The sequence below is a fragment of the Tauraco erythrolophus genome, chromosome 18 (assembly GCF_009769465.1).
Source record: "Tauraco erythrolophus isolate bTauEry1 chromosome 18, bTauEry1.pri, whole genome shotgun sequence".
NCBI classification, from domain to species: Eukaryota; Metazoa; Chordata; class Aves; order Musophagiformes; family Musophagidae; genus Tauraco; species Tauraco erythrolophus.
Window position 1 is genome coordinate 529,277 of NC_141482.1, and position 12,418 is coordinate 541,694.

Sequence of the window (12,418 nt, forward strand, 5' to 3'; positions counted from 1 at the left end):
TGGGCAGCAGGTCCAGGGAGGGGATTCTGCCCCTCTGCTCTGCTCTCCTGAGACCCCCCTGCAGTGCTGCCTTCAGCTCTGGGGTCCCCAACATCAGAAGGACATGGAGCTGTTGGAGCGGGTCCAGAGGACACCACGAAGACGATCCGAGGGCTGGAGCACCTCTGCTATGGAGACAGGCTGAGAGAGTTGGGGCTGTTCAGCCTGGAGAAGAGAAGGCTCCGGGGAGACCTTCCAGCACCTAAAGGGGCTACAGGAAAGCTGGAGAGGGGCTTTGGACAAGGGCATGTAGTGACAGGACACGGGGCAACGGCTTTAAACTGACAGAGGGGAAATTTAGATTAGATAGAACGAAGAAATTCTTCTCTCTGAGGATGGTGAGGCACTGGCACAGGTTTCTCAGAGAAGTTGTGGATGTCCCATCCCTGGCAGTGTTCAAGGCCAGGTTGGATGGGGCTTTGAGCAACCTGGTGTAGTGGAGGGTGTCCCTGCCCATGGCAGGGGGGTTGGAACTAGATGATCTTTGAGATCCCTTCCAACACAAACCATTCTATGATTCTACGATTCTAAGAAAGGAGCCATTAGTTCAGTAAACTCTCCTGAGGTGTCAGGCTGAGTCCAGCTTGCCACAGAGGACTTCTGCTCCAGAATTTATGTGACCCTCTCTTTACAGTTAGGGATATGAAATGTCTGCCTGCACAGCCAGCAGCTCAGCCAGCAGCTGTGTCCAGGGTGGGGGCTGTCCCCGTGGAGCTCTCTGCAAAGCCAAAAGTCCTATAAAAGCCTTCTCACCCACAGCCACATGGCTCAAGCCACTGCCAAGGACAGCAAAACTTGGGCTCTCCCAGCCTGTCTCTGGTGGGATTGCTGTGTCCATGGAGGCTTCTGGCAGCATCAGCCCAGCCCATGCTGCCGCACAGCCAAAGGACTATCGGCCTGGCCCCAGGCAGACCTCCCCGCAGACTCACCTGCTGCCCACAGAACGAGACCTGCACGTAAGGGTCGATAAAGACCTTTTTCTCCCCTATGATCTTGGAGAAACCACCCATGATGCCCGCGCTCATGCTGGGCAAGCCCTCGGCACGATACAGCTTGACGCAGACCCTGGCCCAGGGTCTCTCTGCAGGGACTCTCTTAGGCAGCAGCAGGTTCCTGAAAGACAAATTCATGTTCTGGCTCTCTCCTGGAGCCCAAGAAACACGATGCTGGGAAATGTCCTGACTGGCAGAAGGCTGGATCCTGGCCCACCATAGGTCTCTTTCCCTGGGTCTTTCCCCATCAGAAGAGGGGAAAATGGGGTAAAAAGGTAGAGTGAAGAGAAACATGACTGTTTTCCCCAGGGCCATGGGAGACCACACTGCACCTACCTATCAATGTCCTCATCTCGGCTGCTGGAGGAGGTGGGAAGGGAGCCCACAATGTCCCCACGTGCGGTGACGGAGATGTTGCACTTCACAAATCCTTTCACGCCTGCCCGGGTGTCCATGGGGTCACTGATAACAGCCCACTTCTGGAAAAACTTGTGATCTGAGAGGGAAGGGAAGGAGTTCCCGGTGGAGGGGACACATTTCACATCCCAACTACGTCTGCGCAAAGATTGCCCTGAAGGTGCAGGAGGTGTCACCAGCCCTCAGACAGCCAGGAGGAGAAGCAAGTCCTGGTCCTCATGTGAGCTAAGGGCTTTAAAGATAGGGCCCTCACCAGATCCAGCAGAGCCCAAAGGAAACATCAGACAAAGCTGGAGTCAGGGAGCAGGTACACAGCGTGGTCGGTCATACCTGGCTGGTTGTACACTGTCATAACATCCATCTTGAATGTTCCTATACACGTTCCCAGGAATGGCATCTTTGAGTGAAAAACCTGCAGACAGCACAAATCCCCCTGAGAACCAAGAGATGTGGGCAGCCAGGAGACACATCCAGACATCTCTGAGGAGGACAGGACTGCTCAGAGATGCCCATTCCAACGCACAGCTCAGGCAGCAGTTGCAAGCTCCTCGTGCACATTGACCTATCCAAGTTGACCCTGGGACAAACCCATTCCTGTCCAACTCATTCCTGTCCAACCATTCCCACAAAATCCACCAGCCCCTAGCCCTCAATCAAACCTGGGCCAAGGCAAATTCATGTGCAACAAATTCAGCTTCTTCTGCCAGCCTCACGTAAGTCAAACCCCTACAACGGACCAAGGGCAGACCTGCTTTACCGCAGAGAGTCCTATGTCTGCATCCTGCCGGTTCAGGGCAGAGCCATGCCCCACCAGGCTAGTGTCTCTCCCAGAACCTAGCCCTTTCTTAGTGCTTGCTGAACCCACATCAGCAGAAGAGACATGTAGCCTTTCACAGGGGAAGCACTGGAGATCATGTGGTGAAGGAGGTGCTGGCTGGGTTTAGCTATCTTCAGAAAAGCCCCATGATTTGTAGAAGCCCCTGAGCTTTGGGCCAGGGGACTTTTGAAGACTGCTCTCTGCCTGCCTGGGCTTTTCCACAAGCACAAATCACTGCTGAGCTCCACTCGCACCAGCCATTCACCTCCACAACCTGCAGGATGAGGCTCAAGGGTAAGAGGCAGCAGGAATCCCCCCCCATCACAGCAGAGCAGCAAGGCAATAACAGGCAAGAAACTGCCCCAGAAGCCCCACTTCAGTCACTGAATGCGGAAAAAACCTGACACAGAGGAGGTGGGAAGGCAGCACTGCCCAGTGCTGGCTCAGAGTGGGGCCGGTCTCTACCCACCGTGGCCACAGGAAGGTCCTTTGGTCTCTCTGCAGGGCAGATGCCTCTGGCTGGAAAATCTGCCCAGTACTGGTACCCTTGCTTTGCCCATCACTCCCAGCATCCACATGCAGAAGCATTGGGCTGTACTAGTTACCGACAAAGGATAAAGAAGAGAACATACTTACCGAGATCTCTATGAGTCTGTGGAATAAAATGTCCCTTGGCTCATGGAACTCGAACAAAAAGTACTGAAAGAGAAGAGCAAGACAGCTGACCCCTGGGCTCCCAACATGGCCCCACAAGCGTCTCTGCCTGAGAGCAGCTGAATCCCGAGCATCCCCTGCAAGGATGGCCCCAGCCACTGGGGAAGCCGGTATGCCGAGGACAGAGCCTCTGTCCGTATCACATACCTCGTTGTAGAAGGGGCAGTTTGTTGACTTCTGCGTCGCCGTGTGCCTCTTCTCCTCTCCAACCTTGACCACCACAAAAGGGTTAATGTTCACCCCCACCAGTTTCTGCGCTTCAATGATATTAATCCCAACCTGAGAAAATGTGAGAGAAAACCCTCAGATCAGCACTCTCCTCGTTTGCAGCTCCATCTTGAGTTTGTTTCAGCAATACCAGTACACAAATGTGCAGGGCCTTCTTGCCGCAGAGGGAATGCTCAGGGCAAGCAAGAGCACGGCTCTGAAATCTGCTGTAGCCAGGACAAACCAAACCGGTATTTGGGATATTTGTTTCTCTCAGACAAGCGAGGGAACGAAGTGTGAAATCCCCAGAGGCACTGCCCCGCCAGCAGCACTGTCCCCGCTCGGCTCCTGATCCCAAGGAGATGCAGCCCACTGCTCCCACATGGTGTTGGTGCATCCTCTGTCAATACTTCTCTTTGAATCCTGCTGAGATGGACACCATTGGAAAGACTGGAATGCAGCTGTCTCATTTGCTGTGACTGGTTATGGGCCTAAGACATGGGAGAAACGATCTCACGTTTGCTCTCAGTACAAGCAACTAGGCAGGAGCTTCAAGAAAAGGGTGGTAGAAAATTCCACCTCTGACACAGGTGGAGTATGGGACCCAGTCCTGAAAAGCAGGAAACCCAAACATGAGTCCACGTTTACCTAGAACCAGGAAAGGCTTTAAATCCATAGCCAGGCTGGGAGACCTGCCCTGAAAGCTGCAGGGCAAAAGATGGGACTAAATTCCATTTCCAAATTTCACAGTGGTTTCGAATAAACCTGATGTCAGAGCACGGGCCAGAGACACAGCTTCATACCAGCCTCCTGGCATCTCCAAGAAAGCCCCTGCAGCAGCCCAGCAGCGCCAATCGTGCCCCACAGATGTCCCTGGGGGCCCAGGCAGTGCCATGGGTTAGCTGGCAGGCACCAGCCGTGCCTAGGTGCCCTCCAAAGCTCTGCTCAGGTGGCATTCTGCAATGGCACACATGGCTCTCACGCCGACTCCCTTGTCCTGTATATCCATAGCTAACTACATGGCCCAACAAGAAATCCTGCTCTGGGCTGGCTTTAGTGGGAGCCAACACTCATGGATGCCATTCCTTCAGGGAATCTCACACCTTGCCCAGGGAAGCCACACAAAGCAAGAAGGCGTCTTCATGCCAGAGGCCTCACTGGGGTGTGTGGCAACCAGAGAAGCCCAGGCAGCGAGGGACCAGCTGCGGGGCCAGAGGCAGCTGCAGGGATGCGCGCTCAACGCTGCAGTACCTGGAAGCTCTGCGGGGTTGGAGTGGCAAAGAGATCCCGTGTGGAGCAAAGTCTGGAGCGGCTGCACAGAAAAACAACTCCAGTGAGCAGGTCTCTTCATTTCCATGGACCTGAGCAAGTCCCCACCAAGGGAAGCAATGGAAACCCTGGCAAATAATGGCTCCTTGCCCTGGGAACGAGCAAATCCCCAACAGTCCCTGTTTGGGGCCATTGGAGATCGAAGGTTTCTGACATTTTGCAGAAGCAGAATGCCAAGAGATGCAGGATTCCCCCAGAAATCACCCCATGAGCTGGCACTTTCCATCCCAGGGCCTAGGCAGAGGCAAGAGAGAAGAGCACGCCATGGATACCTCTTCACAGGGCTGAAGACAATGCCCGAGACCTCCACTTCAGACACATCGTAGAAATCTTCTTCCTCCTCTTCCTCTTCCTCATCAGTCTCCAGGCCTTTCGCCAGTTTCCTGCCCAGCGTGGTGGCTCTCCTGTCCAGTTCGCTCGCTCTCGGTCCCTCGGCTGCCCTGCGAACCCCCCGCCACATCCCGCGCCGCAGCGTCAGCCCCGACCAGTGGCTTGTGCACCCCCCTCCACGCAGGAGGGTGAGCTGATACGCTCAAGTAGGGCTACTTACTCCAGCTCCTCAAATCCACGATTGCGGATGATTAACTCTGAACTGTAAGAAAAACAGAAGTTTGCTGAAAAAACAAGTGTGTTGCGGCTGTTCACCGATGCCTCTGTGTAACAGTGCCACAGCCATGCTCCTGCTTGGCTCGTGGCAGGGACAGAAGCATCCTCCTAAGCCATGTTTTTCCCTGTCCACCCTGTGCACCTGCTGTGTTGCCTCTGGCATTCCAGAAGTGGCACTCCTCAAACCTTGCTGCTGCCTGTCAGCCTGCCCACCTGGACAACCACATCTCCTCGGGCTTTGGGCACCACCTGTGTGCAGGGTGCTTGAGGTTGCTACGGCCCAAAGCCACCCTCTCTGCAACTTTGCAACCAGTGTCTCTTCTCCTGTCAGCCAGGAAGGCTGCGGAAATGCTCTCGAGTCCAAAAGGTGTTTTTCTTTCCAAGAGCCCTGCTCACTTATTGCTGCTGTAGAGCAGGGATGCGTCAGCCTGGCCAAAGGTGGAGAGCAAACGAGGCTGGATCACATCCCAAAGGCTGCCACTGGCAAAGACAGCTGTACAAGCTGCCTGGAAATTTGCTCCTCCTAGGATTTCAGTACCTGTCTTTCATCTGATAGACAAAGTCCTCTTCAACCCAGGTCCCAGCTGAGCCGTCTGGAGGCTGGTAGCGCAAATCCAATTCAATATAGATCTACAAAAAGAAAATTAAACTGCCTGAGAGCTTGGCAGCCACAAAACAACTGCAGAAACGTCACAAAAAAGGGGAAGGAGACTGTGGGAAAAAAAGGAGTGAGATGCTGGTGGAATGAAGGGGAAGGAAGGGGGTCACAACCCTACAAGAAGCCTATTTATACCAGAACCTACTTGTCTGCCTCCATCAACAAGCTAGAGTTAACCAAACTCCCTCCCCTGCAGCTTCCCAAACTCCAGGATTCACTGAATAAAAGCTGGCTCAAGTTTCTAAGTCAAGTTTCTATACCACAGAGAGGCCCCTGAGAACCGTCTCGGGGCACTTTGGACAAGGAAAGTGGGGAGAGCCCTGCAGTAGAGCAAATTAAGGTGCAGGAGTTTGCCGCGGTCTCTGTGGATGGCACGAGACAGCTGGAGAGCATCCCCAGGCACAGCAGCTTGGTTTAAAACACCACGGAAACCCTCAGCACATCCAGAGGCTGCATCACAAGAGGCATTGACTTCACATTAGTGATGAAGGACAGTTAGAGAAGCCTGGGGCACATTGGGTATCGGGGCACGCTGGGTATCGGCTCGGCCGATACGGGTCTGAAAACACTTGGTCTGCAGGTGACCAGCCTGACCTCAGACTGGCACAAGTGCACAAGAATTTCCCAGCAGAGGCCAAAATTGCAGCCATGGAGGAGGTCGCTTCCCAGTAGGCTGAAAGGGGTGTACGAGCCGGGTTCATAGCTCAGTTCCTGGAAAACACATGTTTGTGGGAGGAGAAATGCAGCCCAAGAACACGGTAGTACAGCGGCTGGGAAAGGCAGCAGCAAAGGCTGGATGGGTGCAGAAGCCTGAGATAAAGCTGGGTGAACAGCTGAGTGTCATGGGTTAGGTTGAACCCCCCCACACAGCCGGTCACTCCCCCTCCCCCAGCCCCAGGAATGAGGGAGAGAATTAAAGGAGAAACAGGAAACCCGTGGGCTGAGATACGAACAATTTAATACAGATGATTTAATACACAGTGTAGGTGCTCACCACCCCCTTGTATGCGAAGCCCGTCTCGTCCCAAAGCTGCAATCCCGGACGGACGCGAGTTCCCGAAATAGAGAGGGGGGGAGAGAGGGGGAGAGAGAGAGAGAGAGAGAGAGAGTACTCCGAGAGTGGGAGTGCTGGGAGAGAGAGAAAAAGAAAGAAAAGCAATAGAGCAACAGCGCAGCAAGCGCGAAAGAGCAAAAGCGGCGAAAGAGCCAAAGCGCCAAAGCCCGTCTGTCCGGCTGCCCCTCACTGTTATACTGGGCTGCATGATGTGGAATACTAATTGGCCAGTTTGGCCTCAATCTTAAGTTCCACCACAAATCACAAGGGGAATCGTGTCCCCCCTGTCCCAGCTGTGCTCCCCCCTTATCCCGCCGTGCTTCTGCACTCCGGCACACTGAAAAGCCCTTGGAGTCTCACGTCCAACCACAAACACCAGCTTGCTATCAGCATTCTTCTCAGAGCGAGCCTCTGAGTGAAACCAAAGCACGGAGCTCTTCTGGCTGCTAAAAAGAAGAGCTGACTTTGTCCCAGTTAAAACCAGGACACTGAGGCTCTGAACGAAAGCCTTCAAACCACCAGGAGAAAAAAGGGGTGCAAACAAGTCAAGTCCCTGAGAAGAGCAGGTCTTGGAATAGCAGGAATGCCTTTGTTCCCACTTTGCTAAAGGAGCAGTGGTTGAAACGGCCTCTCTCCCTTGGGGATGTGTCTCTTCCCAGCTGAGCTGAGAGAGAGGGTCTCAGGCTGCTCTTGGATGGGCGTCCAGTCTTGCAGCCAGGGCTGCGCAATTGAAAACTAACCCAGCAAAACCAAACAGGGTTGGTTTTTGGTTGGAGCGCTCATCGGCCCAAGTGCTGCTGTCAGCATGAGGGAAGGGGCAGCCAGGGGCAAAGCGCTGGGCTGTAGGGCAGCTCTGACCTTACAGCGGTGTGAGCACCCCTCGCTTGGTGCCCTCAAACCATTGCCAGCACAGAGCGAGCCGAAGCGTTGGTCCCTTGCTGGCGTGAATGTTCACGCAGTCAGCTGCATCGGGCTACAAATCATCCTGGAGACACTCAGATTCCACTTGGACCTGCTCCCTGATGCAGCCAGCTCAGCATCACGGGAAATCCATGCCTGTGCCACTCAGGCTGGTGGTCTGGTGGCCAGCATCCCATGTGCCATCACAGGAGGTGAGCCAGGCTGCCCACGGGAAGGACAAATGGGCACAGCATGTCACAGGGCTGTCTGCCTCCACCGAGCCCTGGCACTGAGCCTTGATGGTCCAGCACTTGCTGAACCCTGCTTGCACACCCAGCTGGCAGGAAACAGTTCATTTTTATGTTGTATTCATATTCCACCAACACGAAAGGCCCAGTGAGCCCCAGTGCTGGGGTGGGAGGGGAGCAGGACCCAGGGTGCAGAGCAGAGGGGCAAGGCAGGTGCCAGAGCCGCTCCCGCTGCCCTGGGCTATCGTTAAGCCATTTCGTGAGCACTAGTGTTTAACCCAAAAGCTCACCCGGGTCCTGAAGCATCCTGCCACCTTCAGCCTCACCCCGTCATCTCCCTTCTGCCTCACACCCTGCAGCAGCCCAGGCTCAGCAGATGAAATACCACCTCCTGTGTCCATCGCCCAGATGTGGAGAGGTTTTACTAAGCCTCCCTCTGCTCACCCAGGCTCTCAGCAGGTCTCCAGGGCCCTCAGCCCACCCCACGCACCTCTGGATGCTCCCAGAACCACTTCATGGGTGCGAAGCAGCTGCACTCCTGCACAGAGAGGGCACAACTGCCTGGGCTCCCAGGCTCAAAGCTGCACCTTGGACTCCTCCTCAGCCCCAAATCCACCTGGGAAGCACTACAAGAGGTTTCCCACAAAGCCTTCCCGACTGCTGATGGCCAGGCCACCCGCAAAGGACTTACACTGGTGACTCTGTTGTTTCTGTCGACAAGGGCTTCCCGAAGGATCAGCCTCCCGACCGTCAGCAGGTGCTGAAGGCTGAGGACAAGGGTACCGAGAAGCCTGGAACAAAACCAGAGGCTGTAGGTAGCATCAGTGCTGACATCCCGGGGGAAGAGGGTACCAGGAGACCCACTGTCCTGCTCACAGCCCCTCCGAGCTGCGGCGAGGGCAGCGAAATGATGCAGCACTTTCCCTTTCTGACAGCCGAAATCCCGAGACCCACCGACCCTGCAGCAGGTCGTGCCTCCACTCCGGTCGTGCCCAGGCACCTGCTTGTGACCACACTGCCATGGTCAAAGACTTGCAGAGATTCAGTTCCACGGAGCGTGAGGGAGCTCTCCCCTTCGGCAGAGCTGGGCTTCGCAGGAGTCAGCCTGAGTTTACGCACTCGGTGGAGCTGGCGTGACTCTTCCCAGACAAAACTGGGAAGCAGAGGCTCCACACAAGGAAATACAGAAATAGGACATAAAGCTGCAGCAGGTTGGGCCCAAATTTACCTACGCCAAAGGGGCTTCTCCCTGGGGAAGGGTCGTCTGGCTCCCTGCAGGCGGCTGTAACGCACGCAGGGTTGCGTTCGGCTGCTCCTAACTCCACCTTGTGTCACTGCTGTCTGGAATCCGTTTGTACCTTGGCTTCCGTCTCCCTGTGGCAGCTCTAGTGGCAGCAGAGCTAAGTCCTACCTGAAGCAGAGCTTCCTGCTGCCTACTGGAAACGACCATCGGAGCGTTTCACTGTCAGCCCGGGACCGAGACAGGAGGAATCATTCCCCAGTCGCCTCCATTTCAGCTGCAAGTTGCGCATTTCTCGCATCCCCTCTCACCTCCCTCTTCCCCCAGGTGCAGAGCCTGTCTAGACCCCTACCCTTGAGGAAGGAGTCTCTCTGCTCATCCTCCTTCTCTCCAGCTTTTCCAGCTTGGTGCTGCTGCTGCTACAGAAAGGCTGCACATGCAGAAGTCCAGAGACCGCGGATCGATACAGCGCATAACAAATATTTCCCTTCTGTCCTTCCACGCTCTCTTTCCATTTATTTTTGATCATCCCAGTGTGCTGACCAACTGCTTTTAAGCCGTAACGTCTGTCACCTGCCATCGCTGTGCTCCCCAGCAGCGGAGGTGTGTGGATAGACGCTGCCAGTGCCAGTCCAGCCACTTCCCACTGGACTTCTTTGCTCACTGCCACCAGGTCCTGGTAATACGCTACTGTTTGTTTTATCTATTTGTCCTGTAGCCGTTCCTATCGACGCTTCAGTCAGAGACAATTCCTCTGATCCAGCTCCCACAAGGAAAGCATCCAGTAAACAGTGACACACAGTTCAACTGCGTTTTTATCTCCAGCTTTATCTTGAAGCGTCTCACATGTGCTGTACTTATCTGTTTCCTCCACACCCTCTCTGGCAGGCTTGTGATGGCTTTGAAAAGGTTTGTATTATTAGCCGCCTCTAGAAAGTTGTTCCTGTTGATTTTCCTTCAGTGCTAACATTTTGCTGATCAGAGCTGGCACCCTTCCCTGCATCCTCATGTTTCACACGTCCTGGAAGGATGTGCCTCTGCTCCCTTGCTTGCTCAACCACCACTACTCAATCTGTCACCTCTACTCTTGGGTTTCTCTGAAGCGTTTTACAACTGCTGCAACAGCTACTGAGTTCACAGTACTGTGTCTGTGCCACCCAGAAGCATTGTAAATCCTGGCTGATCATTTTTAATTTAAGCTGCTATCTTTTTAAAGGTTAAACTATGCTACCACAGGCTGGAGGCTTTACCCCACTGATAGGCATGTTGAATTCAAATTTCGATGCGGCATGGTCATGGTCATCGCGTGGATCCACAGAGTGAGTGCAGGTCCCTGCTCCGCTGCAAGTCCTGCCCTTGTAGCTCTATTTTTCAGGGCCTTATTTTACCTTTGTCCCACCCAGGAGTCTGATCTGGATCCTTAGGTAGCCTTTGTTACTGCTGGCACAACTAAACCATTCCCTTTATTTAACTTACTATATACAGCACTGCTGCCCCACCAGAACAACCAGCTCCATCCTCCTTCTATAACTTGCATCCTGCTCATTTTCCTTCCGTCAAATTCCCAATATATATTTTCTACTCCCAGTAGAAAATTAAAGCCCAGTATGTCTCTTCCCCCACCTCCACTGGTCTCCCCAACAACCAAAGGACCTACCTGTTACTGAAAACCTTGCTGCAGTTGTAAACCTTAATGGACAGCATCTCTCCCATGACGAGCTTCCCGTAGTGAGGCCAGCGGAAGAGCTACAAACGAACCGCAGGAAGAGATGGCGATTGATTCCCAGCCACACTCTCCCATGTTCGGTGGCTGGTTGGTCTCCTCTGCAACGCGACCGACCCAGCCAGCATGGCAAAAAGCTGCTGCGGTGGGAAGTTACCTTTCTGCTGGCCAAGGCAGACCCCGCAGCCCAGAAGGGAGGAGGAATGGGGCGGGGAGCCAGAGCCTCTCCAGCAGCACGGAGCCACAGGTCAGCTGCTAGAGAAGCCAGAGCACCATCACCCCAGGAAGAGGAGGGTGCCTGTGCCTGCTGAGGTCGCTGGGCTGGTGGGTTGTGGGGTGAGATGGGGCGTGGGCAGGTACAGAGGCACTCGGGGAGAAGAGATCGGCCAGGGCAGGGAGCCATCGGGCTCAGGCACATGGCAAAGCCGTGCCCTGGGGCCGCGATGACCTGACTCCAAACTGGCCGGCTGCCTTGCGGGTGGCAAGTGGGAAAGGTCCCCCCTGCCCCCCAACCCTTCCTCTCCGTTCCCTGGGTGGCACAGAGGCACCGGACAGGACAGGACACGAGCAACAGGAGCCCCTGCCAGCCCGGGCTTTTACCAGCTTCAGGGACACGCGGTGACGATGGGTGCTGGAAGGAACATTCCCGGCCCCCTCCTGCCCCTGCTCCCCCGTCCCCGCTCCTGCCCCGCGAGGCGTCAAGCGGGACACTGCCTGTCGCGCCCCTGCCCCGCGGACGGCACACGCACGCCCTCACCTCCCCGAAAACAGCCTCGGGGCCGCAGCGGATCTTCCGCGTCTTCTGGGTGAAGCCTGAGGGAGGAAAGCGGAGGCGCGAGGTGCGGCGGGCCCGGGCCGGCCCTCCCGCCGCGGGGCGCGCAGACCCCGGCCCTGCCTCCGTCCCGCCCGGGACCCACCTCGGAAGCTGAGCTGCACCTGCCGCTCGCCGCGGCCCGGCAGCCGGGACAGGCGGCGGACACCGACGCTGAGCGCCATGGAGCCGGTGGCGGCAGCGCTCCGCGCGGCCCCGCTCCGCCCGCCGTGACTCAGCCCCGACCCGCCCGGCCGGTCCGGCCGCCGCTCCCCGCCGAGGGACGCGGGGGAGCAGCCCCGGCGGCTCCGCCTTCCTCAGCCCGCGGGCACCGGCCTGAGCCCCCCGGGCGGCGCTTCGCAGATGCCCGCCCCGGGCCCTGCAGCGGCCGGACCCGATGGCAGCGCACCCTCGCCCCGGGGCGGCACCGACACACAGCCCCGCCGGGCACGGGGAGCCGCGAGCACAGGGGCGGGCGCCATCCCTTCCCGGGGCTGGGGAAGGACGGAGAGGGGAAAAGGCCGCTGCAGAGGCAGCCGCACGCTCCAGGGCCTGTCGCCCTGCGGGGACAGAGGCTGCCGAAGCTGGGATGGAGGGTGCTCCGACCACTGGGACTGGGGGGTGCTGGCCCCAGCACTGGGACTGGGGGGTGCTCCGAGCACT

At 56.3% G+C, this 12,418-nt stretch overlaps 1 protein-coding gene across 1 annotated transcript in view; it reads right to left on the reverse strand.

The window, feature by feature from the left end:
- Positions 1–11,940, reverse strand: part of LOC104379264 (fer-1-like protein 4) — a 44,781-nt gene extending 32,841 nt beyond the window's left edge. The window contains exons 1-13 of the mRNA XM_086622629.1: positions 11,862–11,940; positions 11,702–11,757; positions 10,879–10,967; positions 8,673–8,772; positions 5,660–5,751; positions 5,066–5,107; positions 4,788–4,955; positions 4,438–4,498; positions 3,127–3,258; positions 2,902–2,964; positions 1,779–1,860; positions 1,368–1,527; positions 969–1,152 (exon numbers count right to left, since the gene is read on the reverse strand). Of these exons, the coding sequence (XP_086478755.1) occupies positions 969–1,152; positions 1,368–1,527; positions 1,779–1,860; positions 2,902–2,964; positions 3,127–3,258; positions 4,438–4,498; positions 4,788–4,955; positions 5,066–5,107; positions 5,660–5,751; positions 8,673–8,772; positions 10,879–10,967; positions 11,702–11,757; positions 11,862–11,940 (1,308 nt within the window). The remainder of the gene's footprint in view (positions 1–968; positions 1,153–1,367; positions 1,528–1,778; positions 1,861–2,901; positions 2,965–3,126; positions 3,259–4,437; positions 4,499–4,787; positions 4,956–5,065; positions 5,108–5,659; positions 5,752–8,672; positions 8,773–10,878; positions 10,968–11,701; positions 11,758–11,861) is intronic.
- Between the last annotated feature and the right edge of the window lie 478 nt (positions 11,941–12,418).